Genomic DNA, 25,794 nt, shown 5'->3' on the forward strand with positions numbered 1-25,794 from the left:
ACGTAAATCTTATAATTAACTTAGGCTTACTGATAAAACCATATTTAAAGAAGGGGATAACACTTCGCAGTCATTACTTAATATACTTGAAATGAGGCAATTCTCTGCAAAACATTATTTCAGTCTGTCACAATAACTGACCACTTTTTTCTCACAGTCACAATATTGATCTCTTGAATCTAATTTCTAATTATTCTTTACTTAGGTCTTAATTTTTTTTTGCTTATCCCGACGCATCCTGGAATTCAATTAATCTGTATAGAAAGAAATCCAGTGAGTTGAGGTCAGGTATTATTATGCTGAGTGAGAAAATGAAAGGTAATTTGCTAAATAAGCACTTATCACTTTAACTTACATTTCGGATAAATCCTTCTTTTCATGTTTTTCCATACATGTCAATTCATTGAATATTAATCTTCCGAAAAGTTGCTATTGCTTATATAATTATGACGAAATTTATACATTGAATACGTGACTTTTTGTATTAAGTTGTAACAAAATATATATTTGGTGTCTACACTGAAGCCATGGTAACATTTAATGTTGTTGTAAATTAACAATAAAGTAAATGTTCACTATTATTGCGAACTAACAGACCCTGCCAAGACAGTCGTTATTCTATTTGAAATTCTCTCTCTGTTTCCATCTCTATCTATCTCTAGTCTAGTTGTTCAGCCATTCCTCCAACCTGATGACGTTGAAAAGGAGTGACGGTATATGTGTAATCAAGCACTATAAGGAACAGTGACTTCTAATATTAGAAGCAGTAATAATTTTTTGAATGTTAGACATTATTCATCATCGAAATTCAACATGGGCGATAAATGACTGACAGATTTTGTTCTGGTGTATCCTATCAGCAATGGAGTTATTTCACGTGTCATAAATGCATGACCTGGGTCTTCCAGTTTTACTTCCCTATCTGAAGAAACCACGCTAAATGAATTTTTCACCTTTGGTCGGGTTTAAACAAGTGAACCCAAAGTTCAGAACGATTTTTAGAAAAATAACAGTTACGAGTATGATGCTTCAAAATAGAGTCAACTGCCACCCTGTCAGTTCTATATGTATAACTTAGCAGTGGACAAACTATAGCAAAATAATAATATTTATACCGAAATTTATCACAGGTATTAGCACGAGTGCTGCAAGTTCAAAGTGAGTGGACAGCAATAGTGATATTTTTTAGGCTATTTCACGAATGCAGTAATTTATTGAATACTTCCTACCATTGTAGGCTGCCTACAAAGACAAAGTATAAAATAACAAGGAATACAATTCCATATATATACATACAAGTATTCTGAAAAAAAAAATGATAAAAATGGAAAATAATAATACAAATAAATTTATCTTTAAAATATTAAACTATGGTAAAAATTACAAATATACTAACTAAAATATTCGACAATTGAGGACGTCACTTGAATAAGGGCATATAAAGCAAAACATAGTTCTAATATAAACTAATTTCAATGTTTGTAAGCTGTCAGGTTCATCACAGTTGCGTCGAAAATGTTTTTCATCACTGTTAAATTATTTTAAGGGTATTTAAAACAAAATTATTGAAACATAACAGCAAATAGTATGTTCTGCTATTAGTAAATACCGGTAAATATAATATGGAACTCTGTATACACCCTTATTCCTGCAACAATGTGTTTTAGTACTCTCCTTAATTATTTTGATGTTCTAGTTGTCTAGCATTGCTCGAAAAGTAATTATATATGGGAACATCTCATATGTTATTAATAAATTTGTCATAAAAGTAAAATAAAATAAATTCAACAAAATAAAATATACATTTGCCATAACATATTAAATAAAAGAAGTATTGGATAATTACACAAGTAGGTCTACAAAATAACCTTACATTTTTAGTTTATGGATTTCTTGTGCTTCTTGAATGTCTTTTTCTTCTTCATGCATCATCAATATTGTTGCTAGAGTCATCTTCACCACTATGTGATGATGTCCCAGCTTCATTCAGGATTGAGTCCAACCAACTTTGGCCATCTTCATCTAAAAACTGTAAGAGGTCTCTTAAGTCTTTCGCCCTGGAGGGTTTCAAAGGCACTGGGTTTTTTATGTTGGACTCGAAGGTTTCAGTACGACACTTCCATTACAGTCTTCTAAATGTTGAAGGGAACAAATGATGCAGAGTACGAGGTTGAAGCTGAAACTACTCCTGATATACGGTACTGTATTGCAATTGTTTATACTTTTACATCATGAAAGGGACTACTTTTCAGGTAGGTTTCTTCAATAACAAAGGAAGGAGAACTGCATACCACTCCTTTAATATCGAGCTATCCCACAATACTTGGAATGACTCAGGGTTCTTGTGGCAGTATGATATAACTTGTGAATATTCCACAAGTGTTTGGATGATAGACATCTTTTTAAGAATGTTGGTATTTATACTAAAATTCCGATCACACTGACTAAAACTGTGTTTCCTAATGGGGAAAATATGAAGTATGTCTACACTGTATACTTTGGAAAACCACGAGCAGAATGTCAAAAACTTAAAATTTTTATTCTGTCCTCCGGCAGCATCAGAAAACATTACCACATGTTTAAATGATCTTTTCTTTTCATGAGTTCCAGAAGAGTATAAATTAAATAACAGCATCAGAACCGTTTTTCCTCTTCTATCTCCAGAAAACTAAACATGTAACTGATAGATTGTAGCAGTGAACATGAGCATTGAAAATGTAGAACCATATAAGCCGTTTATAGAACTGACTTGTGCAATTTAATTTCGGTAGAGGGAGATTTTGTGCAAAATCACACTCAATCATTACTGAATCAGAATCTTCTATTTTGCTCTCACTCATGTTTTTATCTTCCAGAAGTTGATAAACTTTTAGTTTATGATACCTCTTGTAAGTGACGTTCAAATCATCTCCAGTCTCTTTATATTATAGAATTCTTTGAATAACATATACAGCTTCATTATCATTACTGTCAAATCTGTATTCTCGGAATATTTTAGACTTGTTTTAGAATGACAATAATGTCCAGTTTTGTGGAGTAAATTGGGTAGGTGTTCCAAGGCCAGTATCCATATTTCATGACGATTATATGAGGACGATTTAAGTGTGTACCCCTTTTATCATCTGAAACCAGTTTATTCTGAAATGTTCTTAATCGTTTCTCTGAAATTTGTAAATGGATTCAATAGAAATTTTCGACACACATTAATTTTTTTACCACCATTTTGGGAAACATTGTATTTCCATACATTATCCCTGTTCTTGAATGACTGAAGTTTCTTAGTTTTTAGATTCACTCTTTCAAGGTAAGAAGTAATAAAATGATCTTGTTCTAATTTCGAACTCATGTTCCAAAAGTCTTTGAAAATAGAGAGTTGATCGTCCTTTGAAATTTAATGTGTACACATTTTCATGTAGCATTTTCTTACCAGTGTAAATGAGTTCTCTTACATTTCCTTGCCCATACAAGTTGTGTATGTCTTTCCACTGTTTCGATTTATTTTCCTTTCTTCGGTTTTCCATTTAGTTTTTGTTCACAAGCTTCTTTTTTCCAATGTTTTCGTCTTGATTCACTGAGGCAACTAACAACCTGAAGTAAACATCGAATACTAGCCTACTACAGTACGGTTTGCAACAATATGTGACTGTCGCTGTAGTAGGTGAGTTCACTTGCTCAACATAAACACGTAACATTGTGTCCTTTCTTGTGTATTGAAGCTTGACTTACGAAAATTTGCTACAGTGTACTATATCCATTGAACTATAAAACCCCTTGATTGTCGGAAAACGGGCATATAAGGGTATACGCTGTTATTCAAGTGATGTCCTCAATTGAGAAAAGTGTTCAAAACAATAGTAATAAAAGAAAAGAATTTAAAATTTTATTACATGATTCTATAAATTTGGAGTGACTCCTTTATAGCTAACATAGCTATAATTTTCAGGTTCTGGAGGTCTAAGTGAAAAAGTTCTCAAATCCTGACCAGGTGTTTCGGTATTGTGCTCCAACTAACATGCCGCAGATATGAATCCTTTTGAGGTGGTAGTTTTCAAGATAATACAGAATTGTAGCTGACACATTTGCCGTTTTTCATTACCTACAGTACATCTTCTGATTGACTACTGCTTTGCTCACATCTAACAATAGGATCAAGGATGTACCCTTCAGAAGCACCTTTTTCGTATACCGAAATTCTAAGAGAGAAAGGCTTCACTGTGTTCGAAGAGGGCCATGGTGTAGAGACAAACAGAAGCCCTTGCTGAATGTCATTAACTTATCAAACCTAGTTTTATGTTGCATATATTTGCATATTTTGGCTTTTTTTATGAATGCATAATATTTAATGATAGTTATATTATTGTGGCATATTTTCGCGTTTAAGCTCATTAAAGCAGATTTTATATTGCATACACGAAAATCGTCTGTAGCTGCATTTAGATTGGCAACAGGCCATGATTGTTTGGCCAAACACCTGCATAGAATTGGAATATATCAGTCCCCTAACTGTCCATTGTGCAACTCAAACCAAGAAATGGATTCGGAACACCTCAATATCTGTGCTTCAGTGGCTGGCCATGATAATATCTTTGAAAAATATTGCAGTGCAAGCAGTCAAATGACTTTATTGTCAAACGCCTGGCATTAGAAAACAACAACAACAACAACATATTGCATACAAATGCATACGTTGGATTTTTTAAATAAAAGCTTCATATTCTGTTTTTAAAAACTTGTATTGAGTGAAATTATTGTAATTATTTTTACCAGAAAAGTACTGAAAGTTTCGTGGCATACCCAGTGAATCTCAGGCACAGTAGTGTCCTAAAGCAATAACATACTTGGAAAGGGTAGGCATATCTTTAAATGTGGCGTTGCAAGTGTTTGAAGAAACAATATCCAGCCTAAATTCCGTCCCTGGTAAGTGTAGGGGAAAAGCTTAAGAGTAAAATAAGTTATATTGGTATAAAAAATCCTGGATGCGAACAAATATGCAAAATTAGAGATATTTTGAATCGAAAATTCACCATTTATCGCAGTAAATTATCTTTTACTGTGGAACAGTTAGCAGCATTTTAAGTATATCCCAGTAACGTCTTGTAGTGCTGAGAGTAGCTTTTCAAAATTCAAATCAATCTTCAGAGGTAACAGACACTCTATCTATTGAAAATCTATGTCATATAATTATCGTGAACTGCAACCCATCACTTCTTTTGGACAGCGATTCATATACTTCAACTTTTCAACAATAAATTAAATTTAATCTCGTATAGTTTGACCTGTAATATTATTACATTTATTATTATTATTATTACTTACTTACTTACAAATGGCTTTTAAGGAACCCGGAGGTTCATTACTGCCCTAACATAAGCCCGCCATCTGTCCCTATCCTGTACAAGATTAATCCAGTCTCTATCATCATATCCTACATCCCACAAATCCATCTTAATATTATCTTCCCATCTATGTCTCAGCCCCCCAAAGGCTTTTTTCCCTCCGGCCTCCCAACTAACACTCTATATGCATTTCTGGATTCGCCCATACGTGCTACATGCTCTTCACGTCTGGATTTAATGTTTCTAATTATGTCAGGTGAAGAATAAAATGCGTGCAATCTGTGTTGTGTAACTTTCTCCATTCTCCTGTAACTCATCCCTTTTAGCCCCAAATATTTTCCTAAGAACCTTATTCTCAAAAACCCTTAATCTCTGTTCCTCTCTCAAAGTGAGAGTCCAAGTTTCACAACCATACAGAACAACCGGTAATTTATTGTTTTATAAATTCTAACTTTCAGATTTTTTGACAGCAGACTAGATGACAAAAGCTTCTTAACTGAATAATAACACGCATTTCCCATATTTATTCTGCGTTTAATTTGCTCCCGAGTGTCATTTGTATTTGTTACTGTTGCTCCAAGATGTTTCAATTTTTCGACCTCTTCGAAGGATAAATCTCCAATTATTATTATTATTATTATTATTAATTACTTATTTATTAATGACATCAAGAAATATGGAATTTTATTAGTGCATATTTATTGAGATATTTTAAAGTTTTTAAAGACATACTTGCATGCATATTTAGTAGGTTTTTAGGACATGAAGTTCCTGGCCCTAAATATCAGACAGTACATCTCACTTGACGATGTATGTCATAGGAAGAACAATTGTTTGTGTACATCTTAAGTCTGATTAGTGTAATATGTTAGTAGTCAGTGATGTATGGAATGGAGGGGGAAAGGAGCTGGCCACCCTACCTCATCTCCTGACTTAGTTGCCTCAGGAGTGATGCATTATTAGTGTCACTTACGAGGTTCAAACCTGTCTTCGGACAGTTGACTAGACAAACAGACATCTTCATAGAGATTAGCACTTATGCCAGTTCCAGCTTCAAAGGATTGTTGTCACCATCTTGATTTTGAGCTTACCAGACTTTTGCGTCCCTTCACCACAAATTACAATGTTTTTCTGGCGATATTAGTCAGACTGTTTATTTGCATGTTCCATTTACCTCTGTATTCTATTATTTTTTTTCATTTAATGAGAAAATATTCAGTTCCTTCCTGATATCTTCATTTCTCTTTCTATCCAACTGTGTACCCTGTCAGTGATCACAAAAATTTAATTTCTGTTGTCTGGATTTGTTAACAGTTGTAAGACAGACTGGTGACTCATCCACGTAAAAACTTATTTGCTCGAAAGTTTCACTTAAGTTATTTACAAACTGGATAGAAATTAATACAGTATGAAGAAATACAGGATGATTCACGAGGATTTACCGTCCTTTACAGAGCTTATTTCTGAAGACATTTTGAGCAAAAAGTCATATATACATAGTTCCTATTCTCAATATTTTCAGAGTTACACTAATTTAGAGTTGTTTGTAAAATACGTTTTTTTCTTTAGTTTGAAGGTGAACAATACAAATAGAGAATGAACCATTCAGAAGTATAATTTCTTTAATTGGCAAGTATTATGAAGCTAAAAATGTGCTGTGAACTCCTTAGTTGCTTCGTACAGATCTTTTTTTCTATTTTTAACTAGAAAATTACATTATTCTTATGCACTTATCACAACAATTATTACAAATCACACCACTTCCACCAACTTAATTATTTGCAGTTCAATTTTGCAACTTAATTTACAGTCTTGGAAAGTTTACAACATATTTTAAAAAATGTCACCGTCCACTTGAGTGCACTTGGCCGCACGCTTGTGAACGGCACTCATCGCGCTACGTAACTGCATACGGCTATCTTTGATTTCCGTAGTGCTGGCTGCTGACTGCACGCTGACCAAGATCACGCGTTCACAGCAATGCTTTCCAATAACGAAACGTAACTCTGTAAATATTGAGAATGGGACTCATGTTTATAAGATATTTTTTGCTCAGAATGTCTTCGGAAATAAGCTCTGTAAAGGACGGTAAATTTTCGTGAATCACTTTGTATAACCCTCACTTCATGATTTGGTATAGCCTAAAAAGAATTACATACCAGATGTCATTTCAATTTTAAATTTATTAATAAAAAAATCACAATAAGTGAGCAATATTCTTACAAGAGATGTCAACTCGCCTGGCCTCTATTATTCCCAATAATACAATGCACTGTTGTCTGTGAAGCCTGACTCTCATTATCCTAGACAAAAGACTTACAAACAAAAATGAGAAAAGCATTCTTAGATCTGTATAATCCCATTGTATCTGTAGTTAATCACTTTGCACTGTCACTGATTCTTGGGTCGTGGCTTATATTTGCTTCGAATGCAGTCATTAAGTCCTTCTCTGTTTCGTGACAGTTCGATGGCATAGAACTGTATTCTAGTGACGAGGATGCTGTTTTCTTCAGAGTATTCTCCTCCGTGATCCAGTCGGAGGAGGGTTCCAAAACTGTAATCTTCCACAACACCTTTGAACTTCTCACAGAATGGTCTCCATTTCTGAAATCATAAAGACTCAAATTAACACATTAATTTAAATGAACATGGGAGGGATGATAGTAGGAGGAAGAAGAATAAAGTGTATAAGATTTGCTGATGATATGGTATTATTAGCAGAAGAGGAGCTGGTACTAAGGGATATGCTACAGGAGCTAAATGACAGCTGTGAGCAGTATGGGATGAACAAGATGAGGACCATCGTTATCGGAAAAAGAACAAAGAAAGCTGACATGCGAATTCTAAATAAGGCAGTAGAGCATGTGGACAGCTTCACATACTTGGGGTGTACTATAAATAGTAACATGAATTGTTTCCAGGAAGTCAAAAGAAGGATACCAATGGCAAAGGAAGCTTTTAATAGAAAAAGGAACATCATCTGCGGAAAAAGAACTAAGGAAGAGACTAGTGTTAAAGTGCTTTGTGTGGAACTGTATGGGGGCAGAAACATGGACGTTATGACGAAGATGGATTTTAAAGAGCACTAAAATACTTCGCTTAGTTACCTCTGGGAGGCCCGAATAGTATACTTACATCACGTGAAAGAACCAGGTCTCTGATAGAGGGCTTCAAGTAACATTTGACGGCAATTTCTCGCCCACGTCGAAATATGGTGACAGCATAATGGGCCTAGAGACCTAAGTACTGGTATGCATAGCGTGCTTTGTCCTCCACCTCTAATTGAGGATCATTTTTGCAAAACTTGCTAACTGAAAAAACTAACTTTTACAGGAGACACAAAAAACTAAATGAAGACAAGTAGGTTATAGATGCAACCATCACATTTTTGACACACTACAATGAAGAGAAAAAATTAAATTTTACTAAGATAACTTCAACATCGTGTAGAGGCCTGCTTTATGTTAACGAATCCACCAAAATCTCAATTTTGCAAATTTTGCAGTTAGCAAGTTTTGCAAAAACGGTCCTCAATTCATCACATCCCATTTCTCTTTCCCAAAGTTTAAAACTGTTGACCTTGCCACAGACTATGCTTCTTAGATGATGGACTGACGTCGTACTGACCCTACATTACAGGAATCCGACAAGTGTAGGTCATTCGAGTTCCCAAACTACTAATGTGTATTACTTTTAGTAATTCTTTAAGCTTTTCATATGAAGTCTTCATCTCTTCTATATTTTGAAATTATATGCTGATACCACACAGTGTTTCTGCGCGTTGCTAATCTAATTTGCTGCACTGTTACAGACCTCAGAGTTTGCTAGCCATTAAAGGCTGCAAAGAGATTCTATGTTTAGTGTATAAAATTAAAACTGACAGAAATTGCAATTAAGGCCAAATTCAGACTTGGATGAAATGTCTAAGAAAGAAGAAATAATTAAAAATCATTCAACAGTACAAACATATTAGACGAAATATTTTACATTTTATTCATCTTGGTGAAACAGGAATAAATCTAAGGATTGCAGTAGGATAACGATATAGATCTATGACGATGAAACATATTAACCTCCTGAATCCTGAGAGTATAGCCTAGTATACTATACTATATTATACTTCACACATGATTACGATTTAAGACGTTGCTGTTGTTGTCCCGGGGAGCTCAGTTGGGAGAGCGTTGGTACGTTTAACCAAAGGTCCCGGGTTCGATACCCGGCCCCAGAACAATTTTTCCCTCGAAATTATTCAAATTAACTTTACAGGGAGTTATACCTGAAAGCTTGATTTGCATAATACACGTCACTGTACGTAACAGAAAACCACAATTTAAGTCACACAGAGTTACTGTGTTCTCAATGTTGGTTGCTTGACGGTTGTCAGGCCCCTTTGAGGTCTGTGGATATAGAGGGAAAAATTGGATTGGTGTCGGGTAGAGTTCCCGGGTAGCTCAGTTGGGAGAGCATTGGTACGTTTAACCAAAGGTCCCGGGTTCGATACCCGGCCCCGGAACAATTTTTCCCTCGAAATTATTCAAATTAACTTTACAGGGAGTTACACCTGAAAGCTTGATTTGCTTAATACACGTAACTGTACGTAACAGAAAACCACAATTTAAGTCACACAGAGTTACTGTGTTCTCAATGTTGGTTGCTTGATGGTTGTCAGCCCCCTTTGAGGTCTGTGGATATAGAGGGAAAAATTGGATTGGTGTCGGGTAGAGTTCCCGGGTAGCTCAGTTGGGAGAGCATTGGTACGTTTAACCAAAGGTCCCGGGTTCGATACCCGGCCCCGGAACAATTTTTCCCTCGAAATTATTCAAATTAACTTTACAGGGAGTTACACCTGAAAGCTTGATTTGCATAATACACGTCACTGTTCGTTAACAGAAAACCACAATTTAAGTCACACAGAGTTAGTGTGCTCTCAATGTTGGTTGCTTGACGGTTGTCAGCCCCCTTTGAGGTCTGTGGATATAGAGGGAAAAATTGGATCGGTGTCGGGTAGAGTTCCTGGGTAGCTCAGTTGGGAGAGCGTTGGTACATTTAACCAAAGGTCCCGGGTTCGATACCCGGCCCCGGAACAATTTTTCCCTCGAAATTATTCGTTGTTGTTGTTTTCTAATGCCAGATGTTTGACAATAAAGTCATTTGACCTCTTACACTCCAATATTTTTCAAAGATATTATCATAGTCAGCCACTGAAGCACAGAATGATATAAGACGTATGTGCAGAGATCCGAAGTATAATATAATATACTGGTACCTGCATTTCTGCCCTAACTGTAGACTAACCTGCAGAATTTTTCAGCATTTTCCATCACGTCAGTGACTTTTTTTGGTATTTTCACTCGGTAAAAAAGAAAGAAATTCAATATCCAATACAATGGCCAACACCTTCCTAGGACTTATGAATCCAAATATCTTGGAGTTATTTTCGATAGTAAGTTAACATGGAACAACAATTTGAAATACATTTCTGAAAAAGCTCGTAAAAGATTCTCCCTTCTAAAAAGACTAGCAGGAAATAAATGGGGATGCTCTAGAAATACTTTGAACACTACATACAAAATGTTTATACAGCCAGTGCTGATGTACTGCGGAGAAATTTTAATTACTTCACCTTTCATAAACGAAATAGAATATGTTCAAAACCAAGCTCTCAGGCTCATTACTGGTGGAATCAAAACAACTCCAATAGATTCTATGAGATTCCTCATTAACATTAACAGCATAAAAATGACAATAGAAGAAAAAGCACTGATTCACTATGAAAAACTTATCAGATTAGCAGGAAACAATTGGCATTCATACAGTCCCCTCTGTAGATTGAAAACTCAAAAAAGTTTCATATCCATTGTTCAAGAATTAAAACAGAAAATCAATATCCCGAATTTAAAAGAAAACTTACAATTTAAACCAAACCCTTTAACTCTATTAAATATAGAATATAATCTAAATTTAACAGAAGAAATACTGAAATCAGAAGTAAACAGTGAAATAATGAAACAATTGTCTTTAGAGACAATTAATATTAGGTACCCTCCACAAAACTGGCTTCATTTATACACCGACGGATCCTTGATCTCCAGAGAACAAGGTGCCAGTGCAGGTGTTACGTGCTGTCTCTTCTCTCTTTATAGATCTCTTGGATATGGAACAACAAGTTTGATGGTGAAATCATTGCAATAAGTGAATGTCTCAGGAATCTTCTATGCCACATCAATAAATTTAGGAATGCAGTTATATTGTCAGACTCCAAAGCAGCTATTCTATCAATCGTCTCTAAACACACACCTTCATCTCAAACAGCAGAAATAACTAAAATGGTCTCTCAATTAATATCACTCAATAAAAGAATTGTATTCCAATGGAAACCATCCCATTGTGGAATCCTGGGAAACGAGAATGCGAATGCTTTAGCAAAGAAGGGCAGCACTGCTACTTACAGACCTGTTACTAAATCTACGTATTACTCTGTAAAGAGATTTATTAAATCTACATACTTAGACTTCAACAAACAAAATTTGATAACTCAATCCCAAGGGAAAAAATGGAACTCTCTGCATCAAAATCCACAGTTAATTCCCGATTTACCACGGAAATCGTCTGTAGCTGCATTTAGATTGGTAACAGGCCCTGATTGTTTGGCCAAACACCTGCATAAAATTGGAATATATCAGTCCCCTAACTGCCCATTGTGCAACTCAAGCCACGAAATGGATTCGGAACACCTCAACATCTGTGCTTCAGTGGCTGGTCATGATAATATCTTTGAAAAATATTGGAGTGCAAGAGGTCAAATGACTTTATTGTCAAATGCCTGGCATTAGAAAACAACAACAACATATTGTTGTTATAATCGATATAAAATATGTTACCAACTTCTAAATTAACATTCAGTTTTATATTGTTGACTTGTATTCTACTTCAAAATTGAAATAAGGCAGTAACAGTAAAATGTATTTTCCCTGGACCAAAAATATAATACAAACTGACTAAAATCACATCTAGTAACAAACTATTTAAATAATTTTTATTCATTTTTTTAATTTGGTAGCATTTAATGCTTACCGAATATCGAATACTAAAAACAATGATCGAACCATTACTTCCGCTGACCTTTTTTTGCGTATGTGTGATGGGTGGCTCCTATAATGCATCCGTTCCCTTTTTTTAGAAGTGTAGAATTATATTGAACTTTAAAAATAAAATAACAAATGTTTCAAGACTCAAGAGGACATGAAAGAGAAACAAAACAATAAATTAGACTTTCTAATGAAATATTCTTTGATGCATTTTTTTCAGTAATGGAATATACTGTGATAACAGTGGAGTAATTAAAAGTATATTTAGTTAATAATGAGGAGTAAAAAATACCTGTTTTGCTTCAGGGCTTTTCAACTGGTCTTCATCTAGTTTATCCACCTTCAGATCTGGAAATTCTTCTCTGAAAGTTTTGTAAATATTGTCGTCATGGGGAGTAAGCTTCAGGAATTTTGGATCAACTGAACATAAAATCTGTAACATAATTTTAAACATACAAATCAAAATCACAAACCATTCCGTGTAGCAAGAGTCTGCAGTGATGTCACTGTATATTGAAGCCTAATCCCATTACTAGGTTTATCAACAGTATACAAACTATTAAACATATCTATTTAGGGCAAATAACAAGCAATAAATAACTAATACTATATTGTAAGAATGTTTATCAAATAAGTTGGCCTACAGCAGCCAACTCTTTCACATCCAAGTCACTCAGATCAATCAAATTTTGTTTACTTGCATTGAAATAAACTTCTGCATGTTCCATAGCCTTCATGGCCCACATTGCTTCCACCGAAGGCTGAAAAAAATTTAATACACGTATTCATACAGCTGTCGAAGTAGATTAGGGTATATGAAACAGGCCCTATGAAAAATTTTCCAGAAAGAATGAAGTAACAGCCATGATGTATTTAAAGTTATTTCACCAATAAGTCAAGTAACAAATGCCCCACAGAGCTAAAGTACTGTTACTTTTGTGATTACATGTAAGGAGATCATAAACATCATTAAATTAGAGTGTGTTTTCATAATAGCCTACATAGGCCTAATAACCTCTAAAGTTCTTGCCATACGCTGGGGTCATTTTGAGGTTATATTGTTAAGTACTATGTTTCTGAGCCAATCCAGACAAAAATGTGTGAAGACTTTGAATGCTATTGTGTATATTTAGAGGCTGACACCAACAAATTACAGGACTAAAACAATATAGCAATATTTACATCATTATCAAACTCGTCTGCAGGCCGGGTTAATACACTAGCACCTGCAACAAGGCCTTCAGCGCCCTGAAATGTAAAATATAATTGGGTTTCATAATAACGTATATGTACGGAAGACAAAAATAAATAACATATTCAAAATAGATTTATATGGGAGTATAATATTAATGCTCACTAAATCACTCGATACACTAGCCATCGCCATGCTGTTTAGTTATGAGTGTATGAGAATATTCAGTTCACGTGTGCTCCCAAAAAAAAAAAAGATTAACTGAATACTTGCACTTTGTTAATATTTTAGAATTTAAAATTTATTTATTATTAACATATTGAGTTTAGTTATCTAGAAGACGTGATAGAAACAATGTAATTTAGTTTCTTTAATTTAGAAGCGTAAATTTTTCATCCATACACATTGTAGTGGCAATATAGTTCCTGCTTAGTTCATAGATGTCAGGCAATGTCCTTTTAATAAGTGCTGCCACATCTGGCTCGTTATGAAATTCATTAGAATTATCATACTACCATTGTTGTTTAGTCAACAGTCCGAAGCAGTGACGTCGCCAGGATCAGGGCAAGGGGGGGTGCGGATGGGGTGCGAGATTTAAAAATGGGGTACGAGCTATAAAAATGTAGTACATAAAAAAGCCAAAATGTTCTTTCATGCACTTACGCGCATACTATACATATACATATTATTATTATTATTATTATTATTATTATTATTATTATTATTATTATTATTATTATTATTATTATTATTATTATTATTGCTCATCACATCCATTACGATACACTATGGGACGTAGTTGTTTTTTCACATCCAAGAAATTGTTTGTTTGTTTTTGTTCTTCAAAATAATTTATGCCTAGTATTTTGTTAATAAATTGTCCTTTGGAGTGCGGAAAGGGGTGCTTCGAATTTTATGGGGTGCTTGCGCACCCTTTCGCACCCCCCTAGCGACGTCCCTGGTCCGAAGACGGGCCTGAACGTCATAAGTGATACCAATAAGTGATGAATGATACACTAATCAGGCTTCAGATGTATTTGCAAAAGTATAAATTTAGCCGACCGGGGCGAGTGGATACGCGGAAGGAATGTGAAGCATCACGATGACGCAATACGAACATAAGCACGGAGATAACTACAGTCTGGTGTAGGTTAAACCGCGTGTGTCCACTTTGCTTATGATTTAGCGCAAAGACAATAATAAAATCATTTACGAACAAGCTCGGCGTGTTGTTTACAGTGTTAAGTTCTTTAATCAAGAGACGAAAGACAGTCTGAAGATACCTATTTAGTCCTGCAATAAGTGCGTGATTATTTTTGTTACTTGATTATGCACGTGGAGACACTTGCTATCTAATATGAAACGACATTTTCACAGTACAATTTCGTATTGTTTTGAAATATAATATACATCCTTCCTCAACCACGCCCTCACTGCAGGATGGTCCACTTTTTCTTGGGAGATATTTGCCTAAAATAATAATAATATATATATTTTTTATTATTTCCATCCTGCTTTTCCTTTGAATTAATTTTAAACTGGCCTTTATTACATGGCATAGTACCTATACAAATTACAAAATGAAGCTTACCTTTAGAAACATTTGCATTGTGTCTATTACGAACTCGTATTTTTCTTCTTTTACTTTCTTCAACATTGCACTGTCTTTTCGGAACAGAATCCTGTGCACTCGTTAGCTGAACACGATTTAAATACCCCTTTCTTTGAATGTGATTTTCACATGAATCGTCTTTTCCATTCAACTCTTTTATTAGAATGTTTACACATAAACACATACATATATTACTATCACTTGTCACGAAACCATATTTCTTGAATTCGTTAGTCCGAGAGGTGACACTAACTCATGATTTATCTCCATCTCGGTCAGAAAGAAGGAAACCAACTGATATTTGCCATGATGTAGGCCTACCTGGAGTAGTTCTCAACGTCTCAAAAATGTAGAAATAAACCCCCTTTAGAATTTTCTTGGAAATTTTATTTAATCTCACATTTATTTTTGCTTTACCCCACCTCATGTGAATTGTGTTAAAATTGCTGGGCTAGAAGATCTTTCTCGAGTCATCATACCTGCGGATTAGGAAACTGGAAAACCAATTGTGACAATGGTCATGAAGGCGAAGGGGAAACCCAAGAGAATGATAGAAGTTCATGCTGTCATGACTTTCATTACTCTTGCAGCTAATAATAACTTAAAAACGAATGCATTTCTAAATCAACGGAATGTTCCAAAGGATCAGGAAAATCCAGTCATCGAAGGTCCTGCAGGTCATAAAAGAGAATAATAGAATTTCGGATTCGGATTCCAAATGATTTCTCATTCATTTGCAGCCAGTGGCGTGTGGTGATAAATAATCCTGGTGGTGCACAAATATTTATTATGATTATGATTATCATATTATTATTATTATTATTATTATTATTATTATTATTATTATTATTATTATTATAGGTTAGGTGCTTAAGAAGATTAACTCCATATGTAGATAAAATTATTGGGGATCATCAGTGTGGTTTTAGGCGTAATAGATCAACTATTGACCAGATATTTTGTATTCGACAGATAATGGAGAAAAAATGGGAGTATAAGGGTACAGTGCATCATATATTCATAGATTTCTAAAAGGCATATGACTCGGTTAAGAGAGAAGTTTTATATGATATTCTTATTGAATTTGGTATTCCCAAGAAACTAGTTCGATTAATTAAAATGTGTCTCAGTGAAACTTACAGCAGAGTTCGTATAGGTCAGTTTCTGTCAGATGCGTTTCCAATTCACTGTGGGCTAAAGCAAGGAGATGCACTATCACCTTTACTTTTTAACTTTGCTCTAGAGTATGCCATTAGGAAAGTCCAGGATAACAGAGAGGGCTTGGAATTGAACGGGTTACATCAGCTGCTTATGTATGCGGATGAAGTGAATATGTTAGGAGAAAATCCACAAACAATTAGGGAAAACACGGGAATTTTGCTGGAAGCAAGTAAAGAGATAGGTTTGGAAGTAAATCCCGAAAAGACAAAGTATATGATTATGTCTCGTGTCCAGAATATTGTACGAAATGGAAATATAAAAATTGCAAATTTATCTTTTGAAGAGGTGGAGAAGTTCAAATATCTTGGAGCAACAGTAACAAATATAAATGATATTCGGGAGGACATTAAACACAGAATAAATATGGGAAATGCCTATTATTATTCGGTTGAGAAGCTTTTATCATCCAGTCTGCTGTCAAAAAATCTGAAAGTTAGAATTTATAAAACAGTTATATTACCGGTTGTTCTTTATGGTTGTGAAACTTGGACTCTCACTTTGAGAGAGGAACATAGGTTAAGGGTGTTTGAGAATAAGGTGCTTAGGAAAATATTTGGGGCTAAGAGGGATGAAGTTACAGGAGAATGGAGAAAGTTACACAACACAGAACTGCACGCATTGTATTCTTCACCTGACATAATTAGGAACATTAAATCCAGACGTTTGAGATGGGCAGGACATGTAGCACGTATGGGCGAATCCAGAAATGCATATAGAGTGTTAGTTGGGAGGCCGGAGGGAAAAAGACCTTTGGGAAGGCCGAGACGTAGATGGGCAGATAATATTAAAATGGATTTGAGGGAGGTGGGATATGATGATAGAGACTGGATTAATCTTGCTCAGGATAGGGACCAATGGCGGGCTTATGTGAGGGCGGCAATGAACCTCCGGGTTCCTTAAAAGCCAGTAAGTAAGTAAGTAAGTAAGTAAGTAAGTAAGTAAGTAAGTAAGTAAGTAAGTAAGTATTATAGGTGCTAACTACTACATAACTATTAACATATGTTACGTAGGTATAGATTTACATAATTTTGTTAGTCAAGAAATTGCAGTTAATTAGTTTCCTATGTAGGTCCAGTAATAGCAAAGTAAAGTGTTCAATTTCTATTGCAGCACAACGTAAATAATATTGTTTTCGCTATATTTCGTTTTATAACACAGTTCAGACGTTCACAAGCATTCGATACGTGTGTCGTCTCATCAGCCTTAACTGCTAAAAAGTCAACAGCTTTCTTTATTTCTTTGAAATCCCATCATGGCATACATCAAAATGGCTTAAAGGACTTCGTTCTGTATAGTGTTTGATGTGCTCTTAAACACTATTCCTCTTTCCAAATGTTCCTTAAGAGTGCGTCTAATTCAGAACTGAAATTGATGAGGCCAAGAAAAATACTAGCGTTTAAAGATGAGTTTCCGTCTTCGTGACCTCTCAAAGCCAACTCCAAAGCTCCACAAAACCGCACGCACATATCTGTTCTTGGTAACTTTATCATTGTGAAGTGCAACAATCCAGTTGAATCCAATTGTGCCTGTATGTTTGTTTGACCCAACACTGCTAATTTAACATTATTGTTGATGTGTGCAGCTGAAGAATCGTGTTTTTTAATTCTTTCATTCATGTGCTTCAAATCAATCATAACTGCAGAATGATAATCAAAATTATTTAGTTACTACGCACAGTCCTAAATTCAAACAGAAAAATAAATAAAATTCATAAAACGTACTTATTTTTGTCAATAAATGTTCGCCGTCGAACAATAGGCAAGGAAAACAAAATATAGCGTCTTTTATATTGCAGTCGCATATTGCATTTTTCGTAAGTCCGAATGTTGAATTTTCTTGTCACTTCTGTATTACTGTTCTTCGTCACTTATAATTTTAATTCATGTGTAGGTCTACGCATCTTCTTTATTTTGGTCTTTTCGTGTAAAGGTCTTATAGAAAATTACACATTTAAAAGATTTTGCACACTATTCATTGTAACGTTTATGATGGAACGAGCTTGAGAACACATCTGAAAGTGCTCCTAACCCCTCCTACGCTCACAGTACTGCCTCCCTACCATGCTCCAAAGCCTGCCAGTGAAACAGTGCTACTGCGCATGCTCGAATGGAACAGTGTGCCGCAAGTGTCGAGCGGTACACGTAAGTCCCAGGCGTTAATAAGAACAGTACGCATACGGTGTTATTTTTACATAGTATTATAATAAATAATTATGTCGCTCACATAGTCTACTGCAGCTCATTGATATAAATTTAAGAACATGTGTTATTTGAAGAGGTGGTGCACTGCTCCTGTGCTCCTTAAGAGAAATCGCCACTGTTTGCTGCCAACATCTTCACAACGAATACATTTCTTAAAAATAAATATTAACAAAAATGCCAATATTTCGTTGTTATCGTAATAATGAAGATTTTTCGCAGAAACGGTCAATTTTCGCGAAAATTCGCGATAAAGTTATAGCCATAAATCAGTTACATTTATGATAAATCGTGCATATACTTCATTCTGCATCTCTCCGTTACATTTCACGTTTATCGTAGAAAAAAAATCAGCCCTGCACATAGGTTACATATTTGAACAGTAATTATAAATACTAATCATAATCGCAACAATAAAACAGTGCCAACTACGACGAATATCACCGTAAGTAGGTCTACTTCATTTTAACTTATAATAATCGTTTTATATTTGTCTTCACCGTCTTCTTATTTTGTATTTTCATCATCTTAACTTTTACCTTCTCCTCTTCCTTCTGCCTCCTCCGTTACCATCTTTATTTTCTTCGTATTTCTGCCCTTCTTTCTTCCTCTTTTTAATAAGAAAATGTTATCACAATCATAATCCTGTCATGAATTTAGACTCATGTGATAAGCTTTATCAATGTCGTCTGCCAATCTCTTAGTTAGTAGCACTTTATTTAACTTTTTCAACTGTAGAGTTTAATTATTGTCGAAATTCGATGTGGACAGTGAGTCGCGACTCACCAGAAGAATACAACTGATCTATGGAATTTCACAGAAACCATCAAAATGGTGTCCGTACCAGACTTGGAGCTCAGCCGTTGAATATTCACAGTAAAATAACTGGCTGTTTGACCCCACTCGGTATCACAGAAGATCGTACATATACCCCAAAACTATATTTTTTATGAAATGAAGAAAAAAAGATAAATTGGAGTGTGTTGATGGAATCTAATTTGTGTAGAGAGAAACAGGGTAACCATGAGAGAAACTTCATCCGCCGATATTGTGTCTTTAACTGCAAACCCAGCATTTCCCTTTCTTGCTTTCCTCTTAATCTCCCCATATAATACTTTAATGCTGTCTATCAACTGATATCTTTTACCCCGAACTCTTGTCCCGTTCACCATTCCTTAAGCATTCCAAATTAACAAATTAGGCCTACATCAAAATAATTAAAACAAAAAAAAAAAAGTAAAAAATAAAATAAAATAAATAAAAAGCCAATCACCGCACTCACACACCTACTGGCACTTAAGCCAGAAATAGTGTATAAGTATGTAAATATATATTTATTGTTATTTATGTACAATGGCTGGAGAGGGCATCCTGCGCGTATAAGACCCTAAAACGGCCTCTGGCTCAAAGCCAGTAAAGTCAATAAACAACAACAACAACCACCACAAATTTAATATCACTGCAGTCAGCGCCGAGGATCGAACTCGCGTTCGTGAAATGTTAAGTCCGCGCTATATCGTTGAGATGATGGAGGAACAATTGTTAATCATCCTAAGGATCGTATGCAGATATTAAAGATATTTATACATCTTGATTACACAACTTTTAACACTGTATCACTTCGGAATATGTATTATGTCTTTATCGTGTTAAATTATATCGTACCTGGTTAACATGTTTCGCCCAATATCAGGTCGAAACATGTTAACCAGGTACTACAGAATTTAACCATGAGAAAGACATATAATACAAACATATCTGTTTGAATTGAAAAGCTTTATGTAGAAATAGAGCTGTGAACATGAACATCATAGGCCGGCAAAGAGTACACAAGGGATATAATTTCAAGTCCGACAAGAAAGGATTGAGAAAATTAATTTTAGAGTATAAATTTAAGATAAAATAAGTTGTAACAAAAGTATCAAATACAAATAACTTGCACAGCAAATAAAAAGTAAGTTTTATTCTCTACGCGCGACAATAATGGAACTTCTTAAATTGTAAATAGTTTAGATTTTTCTTTTTATAGCCTATTTACGTGCAATGAGAGATGATAAATTAGGTTAAATTTATCACTTTCATATTCAATACTCTTAAGAATTTAAAAATGAAAAAAAAAAAACATAGTTTATAATGTCTAAATATTAGTCCTTTCTATTTCTTATTCTTACCATTCAACTGATGCATTCTGAACAAGCATTCGTTACTACTAATCCGAAACCAATATTATAATGGGCATTGAATATGTACTCTCTGATTTGGGTACATATTTTATTGAATGCACACTCTCTTACTTTCTGGTTAGGGGGACTTATTTTGTTGAATGCACACTCTCTTAGTTTCTGATCAGAGGGACTTATTTTGTTGAATGCACACTCTCTTACTTTCTGATCAGGGGGACTTATTTTGTTGAATGCACACTCTCTCACTTTCTGGTTAGGGGGACTTATTTTGTTGAATGCACACTCTCTTAGTTTCTGATCAGAGGGACTTATTTTATTGAATGCACACTCTCTTACTTTCTGGTTAGGGGGACTTATTTTGTTGAATGCACACTCTCTTAGTTTCTGATCAGGGGGACTTATTTTGTTGAATGTACACTCTCTTACTTTCTGATTAGGGGGACTTATTTTGTTGAATGCACACTCTCTTACTCTCTGATTAGGAGGACTTACTTGATTGAATCCACAATCTCTTACTCTCTGATTGGAGAGGGACTTATTTTATCGAATGCACACTCTCTTACTTTCTGGTTAGGGGGACTTATTTTGTTGAATGCACACTCTCTTAGTTTCTGATCAGGGGGACTTATTTTGTTGAATGTACACTCTCTTACTTTCTGATTAGGGGGACTTATTTTGTTGAATGTACACTCTTTTACTTTCTGATTAGGGGGACTTATTTTGTTGAATACACACTCTCTTAGTTTCTGATCAGGGGGACTTATTTTGTTGAATGTACACTCTCTTACTTTCTGATTAGGGGGACTTATTTTGTTGAATGCACACTCTCTTAGTTTCTGATCAGAGGGACTTATTTTATTGAATGCACACTCTCTTACTTTCTGGTTAGGGGGACTTATTTTGTTGAATGCACACTCTCTTAGTTTCTGATCAGGGGGACTTATTTTGTTGAATGTACACTCTCTTACTTTCTGATCAGGGGGACTTATTTTGTTGAATGTACACTCTCTTACTTTCTGATTAGGGGGACTTATTTTGTTGAATGCACACTCTCTTACTTTCTGATTAGGGGGACTTATTTTGTTGAATGCACACTCTCTTAGTTTCTGATTAGGGGGACTTATTTTGTTGAATGCACACTCTCTTACTTTCTGATTAGGGGGACTTATTTTGTTGAATGCACACTCTCTCACTTTCTGATTAGGGGGACTTATTTTGTTGAATGCACACTCTCTTACTTTCTGATTAGGGGGACTTATTTTGTTGAATGCACACTCTCTTACTTTCTGATTAGGGGGACTTATTTTGTTGAATACACACTCTCTTACTCTCTAATTAGTGGAGCTTATTTTTGAATGCACACTCTCTTACGCTCTGATTAGGAGGACTTATTTGATTGAATCCACAATCTCTCCCTCTCTGATTGGAGAGGGACTTATTTTATTGAATGCACACTCTCTTACTCTTTGATTATGACTTATTTTGTTGAATGCACAATATCTTACTTTCCGATTAGGGGGACTTATTTTGTTGAATGCACACTCTCTTACTTTCTGATTAGGGGGACTTATTTTGTTAAATGCACACTCTCTTACTCTATGATTAAGAGGACTTATTTGATTGAATCCACAATCTCTTACTCTCTGATTGGAGAGGGACTTATTTTATTGAATGCACACTCTCTTACTCTCTGATTATGACTTATTTTATTGAATGCACACTTTCTTACTCTCTGATTAGTGGAGCTTATTTTTGAATCCACACTCTCTTACTTTCTGATTAGGGGGACTTATTTTGTTGAATACACACTCTCTTACTTTCTGATTAGGGGGACTTATTTTGTTGAATACACACTTTCTTACTTTCTGATTAGTGGAGCTTATTTTTGAATGCACACTCTCTTACTTTCTGATTAGGGGGACTTATTTTGTTGAATGCACACTCTCTTAGTTTCTGATTAGGGGGACTTATTTTGTTGAATGCACACTCTCTTACTTCCTGATTAGGGGGAGTTATTTTGTTGAATACACACTTTCTTACTCTCTGATTAGTGGAGCTTATTTTTGAATGCACACTCTCTTACTTTCTGATCAGGGGGACTTGTTTTGTTGAATGCACACTCTCTTACTTTCTGATCAGGGGGACTTATTTTGTTGAATACACACTTTCTTACTTTCTGATTAGTGGAGCTTATTTTTGAATGCACACTCTCTTACTTTCTAATTAGGGGGACTTATTTTGTTGAATGCACACTCTCTTACTTTCTGATTAGGGGGACTTATTTTGTTGAATACACACTTTCTTACTCTCTGATTAGTGGAGCTTATTTTTGAATGCACACTCTCTTACTCTCTGATTAGGAGGACTTATTTTATTGAATCTACAATCTCTTACTCTCTGATTGGAGAGGGACTTATTTTATTGAATGCACACTCTCTTACTCTCTGATGGCAGAGATTTTTATTTAATTGAATGCACACTCTCATAATGTCTGATTAGGAGGATTTGTTTTATTGAATGCACGCCAAAGCATTTTTTTACGTTTAGCTCACTTTGAATGAAGATATGTGCGTTCTAATGAACATGAGAGCCGATAATATGACTTTGTGACTTTAAGGGACTTAGTAAATTGCTTAACTCACTTGTGTTTGGCTTAATTGTTATCAGCTACATTATCACTAACAGAAAACATTTTACTTAATAGTGTAACTCTGCCCCTGCATACTCAAGTACGTATCCCTACAAATATATTTCTGCATATTCGGATCATCAAGCCATTTGCTTTTCGTTATAATTTAATGCCATTGATCTACAAGAAGCACCTTCTTGGCCTCCTCCATTTATAGTTGTTAATGATTCAACTTGTTTAAGAATAAACTTATCTTATAGATTTTAATTTGGCTTACCATAAAAATTAGAATGAAATGGTGGAATGTAAACCATTTTAAGAGATCTATATTGTTATGATTGATATGGCTTTCTAAAATGCTGGCACACAGGATAGGTAGATATTGATTGTGCAGAATATCTGAAAAATATTAAAATACAAATATGTAGAATTTACAAGAAAGATCGAACCCACGCCCGAGTGCAACTCTGAATCAGCAAGTAAACGCACCTCCCGCCTGAGCTACATCAGTATCCTAATATAAATATCGATAATAAACTGAAAAAAAGAAAGCTAAAATAAAATTGAAAAATAAAGGAGACATAACCAAATTGAGTGCTTATAAATATTGTCTCTCAAATATTTGATGTGCACTTTTATACAGTGCGTTTCAAAAACCACGTATATTTTCTGCTACAGCTAAAGGAAATGTTTCTCGAAAAACGCTCGGACACAACAAACAGTATATTTTAAAAGACACTTTAAAAAGAAAAAAAATATTCTTGATATCATTGTGCGAGTTGTGACGTCATCGGAAACATGCCATGGTAATAAAATAAATACAGAGGAGTCCAAAAAAATGTACTCACTCTTTGATAATATCTTGGGAACAAAATTACATGTAGTTACAATTCTTACGTTATAGCATAGTGCCATGTTTTCTGAACAGATGGCAAAGATCACATGAGTCACGCCAGTCTCGCGATGTGTTTTCGCGGCAAGTTATCTGGTCTGATGAGGCGCAATTCAAATTGAACGGCACTGTAAACCGCTACAATTGTGTGTACTGGGCTTCTGTAAATCCAGACGTTCACACCGCCATAATTGTGTGTACTGGGCTTCTGTAAATCCAAACGTTCACATCGACACAATTGTGTGTACTGGGCTTCTGTAAATTCAAACGTTCACACCGACACAATTGTGTACTGGGCTTCTGTAAATCCAAACGTTCATACCGCCACAATTGTGTACTGGGCTTCTGTAAATCCAAACGTTCACACCGCCACAATTGTGTGTACTGGGCTTCTGTAAATCCAAACGTTCACACCGCCACAATTGTGTGTACTGGGCTTCTGTAAATCCAAACGTTCACACCGCCACAATTGTGTGTACTGGGCTTCTGTAAATCCAAACGTTCACACCGCCACAATTGAGTACTGGGCTTCTGTAAATCCAAACGATCACATCGCCACAATTGTATGTACTGGGCTTCTGTAAATCCAAACGTTCACACCGCCACAATTGTGTGTACTGGGCTTCTGTAAATCCAAACGTTCACGTGGACAAGGAAGTGAATCTACCGGGTGTTAATGTGTGGTGTAGTCTGTCATCGCTCTGTTTGATTGGTCCTTTCTTCTTTGAAGATATCATAACTGGTCAGGTGTATCTCGATATGCTTCAGACATCGATTTCTTCTTCCAGTCGAGAGGTGTTTGGAGATGAGAGATTTTACCTACAACAAGATGGTTCTCCATCTCACTACCATCGAGATGTTAGGGTGTACTTAAATGACACTCTACCTGGACGATGGATCGGTCGAAGAGGTGCTATTGAGTATCCACCACGGTCTCCAGACCTAAAACCCCTCAACTTCTACCTGTAGGGAACCTTGAGGAATGAAGTTTATCGACAAAAGTCAGCTACATTGAACGCGCTACGAGAATCCATCGAAGCGTCGTGTGCAGCCATCGTACTGGACCTACTGACAGCCGTAGTTCGCTCAGCAGTTCGGTGGCACCGACGCAGTTTAGCCGTTGATGGTTGTAACTTCGAAGACATTAAATGAATGACTCTCTCTCTCAGCACAAGAATTGTAACTATATGTCATATTGTTCCCAAGATATTTATTATCAAAGAGTGAGTACATTTTTTGGACCCCTCTGTATTAAATTAATGTCTTACAGAACCAAATGTTCAATTAATTAAATGTTGCCCATTTTCGATCTGGCAATGTGAAAGACGCAGAACAAATTCCTGTTTAACGTTTGCAATGGTTTTTCTCTACACTCCACTCGTATCTTCGACTCATCAATATCAGCAAGCTTGATACGAAATTGGGATCTCTACCGTAGAG

General features: G+C 35.4%; 1 protein-coding gene and 1 non-coding gene across 2 annotated transcripts; one reads left to right on the top strand and one right to left on the bottom strand.

Annotated features, from left to right (window-relative positions):
* Window positions 1-7,499: 7,499 nt before the first annotated feature.
* Window positions 7,500-13,908, bottom strand: LOC138696597 (protein PBDC1). The gene is made up of 5 exons (XM_069821750.1): window positions 13,785-13,908; window positions 13,610-13,675; window positions 13,129-13,188; window positions 12,720-12,860; window positions 7,500-7,940 (listed from the first exon to the last, which is right to left on the bottom strand). The coding sequence occupies exons 1-5, from the start codon at window positions 13,812-13,814 to the stop codon at window positions 7,728-7,730; spliced, it is 510 nt and encodes a 169-aa protein (XP_069677851.1). The 5' UTR covers window positions 13,815-13,908; the 3' UTR covers window positions 7,500-7,727.
* On the top strand, window positions 10,351-10,423 carry TRNAN-AUU (transfer RNA asparagine (anticodon AUU)). The gene has a single exon. It is a non-coding gene; the product is annotated as a tRNA-Asn (tRNA).
* Window positions 13,909-25,794: the final 11,886 nt, after the last annotated feature.

Source organism: Periplaneta americana, chromosome 3 (genome assembly GCF_040183065.1).
Source record: "Periplaneta americana isolate PAMFEO1 chromosome 3, P.americana_PAMFEO1_priV1, whole genome shotgun sequence".
Taxonomy (NCBI): Eukaryota; Metazoa; Arthropoda; class Insecta; order Blattodea; family Blattidae; genus Periplaneta; species Periplaneta americana.

What these genes read in the sequence shown, in the direction of transcription:
- LOC138696597 (XM_069821750.1), bottom strand. Translation starts at nt 13,814, where the DNA reads ATGGCGATGGCTAGTGTATCGAGTGATTTA. An exon ending in CAGACGAGTTTGATAATGAT is followed by an intron (nt 13,189 to 13,609) that starts GTAAATATTGCT and finishes AATTTTTTTCAG; the next exon opens with CCTTCGGTGGAAGCAATGTG. An exon ending in ATGCAGAAGTTTATTTCAAT is followed by an intron (nt 12,861 to 13,128) that starts GCAAGTAAACAA and finishes ATTATGTTACAG; the next exon opens with ATTTTATGTTCAGTTGATCC.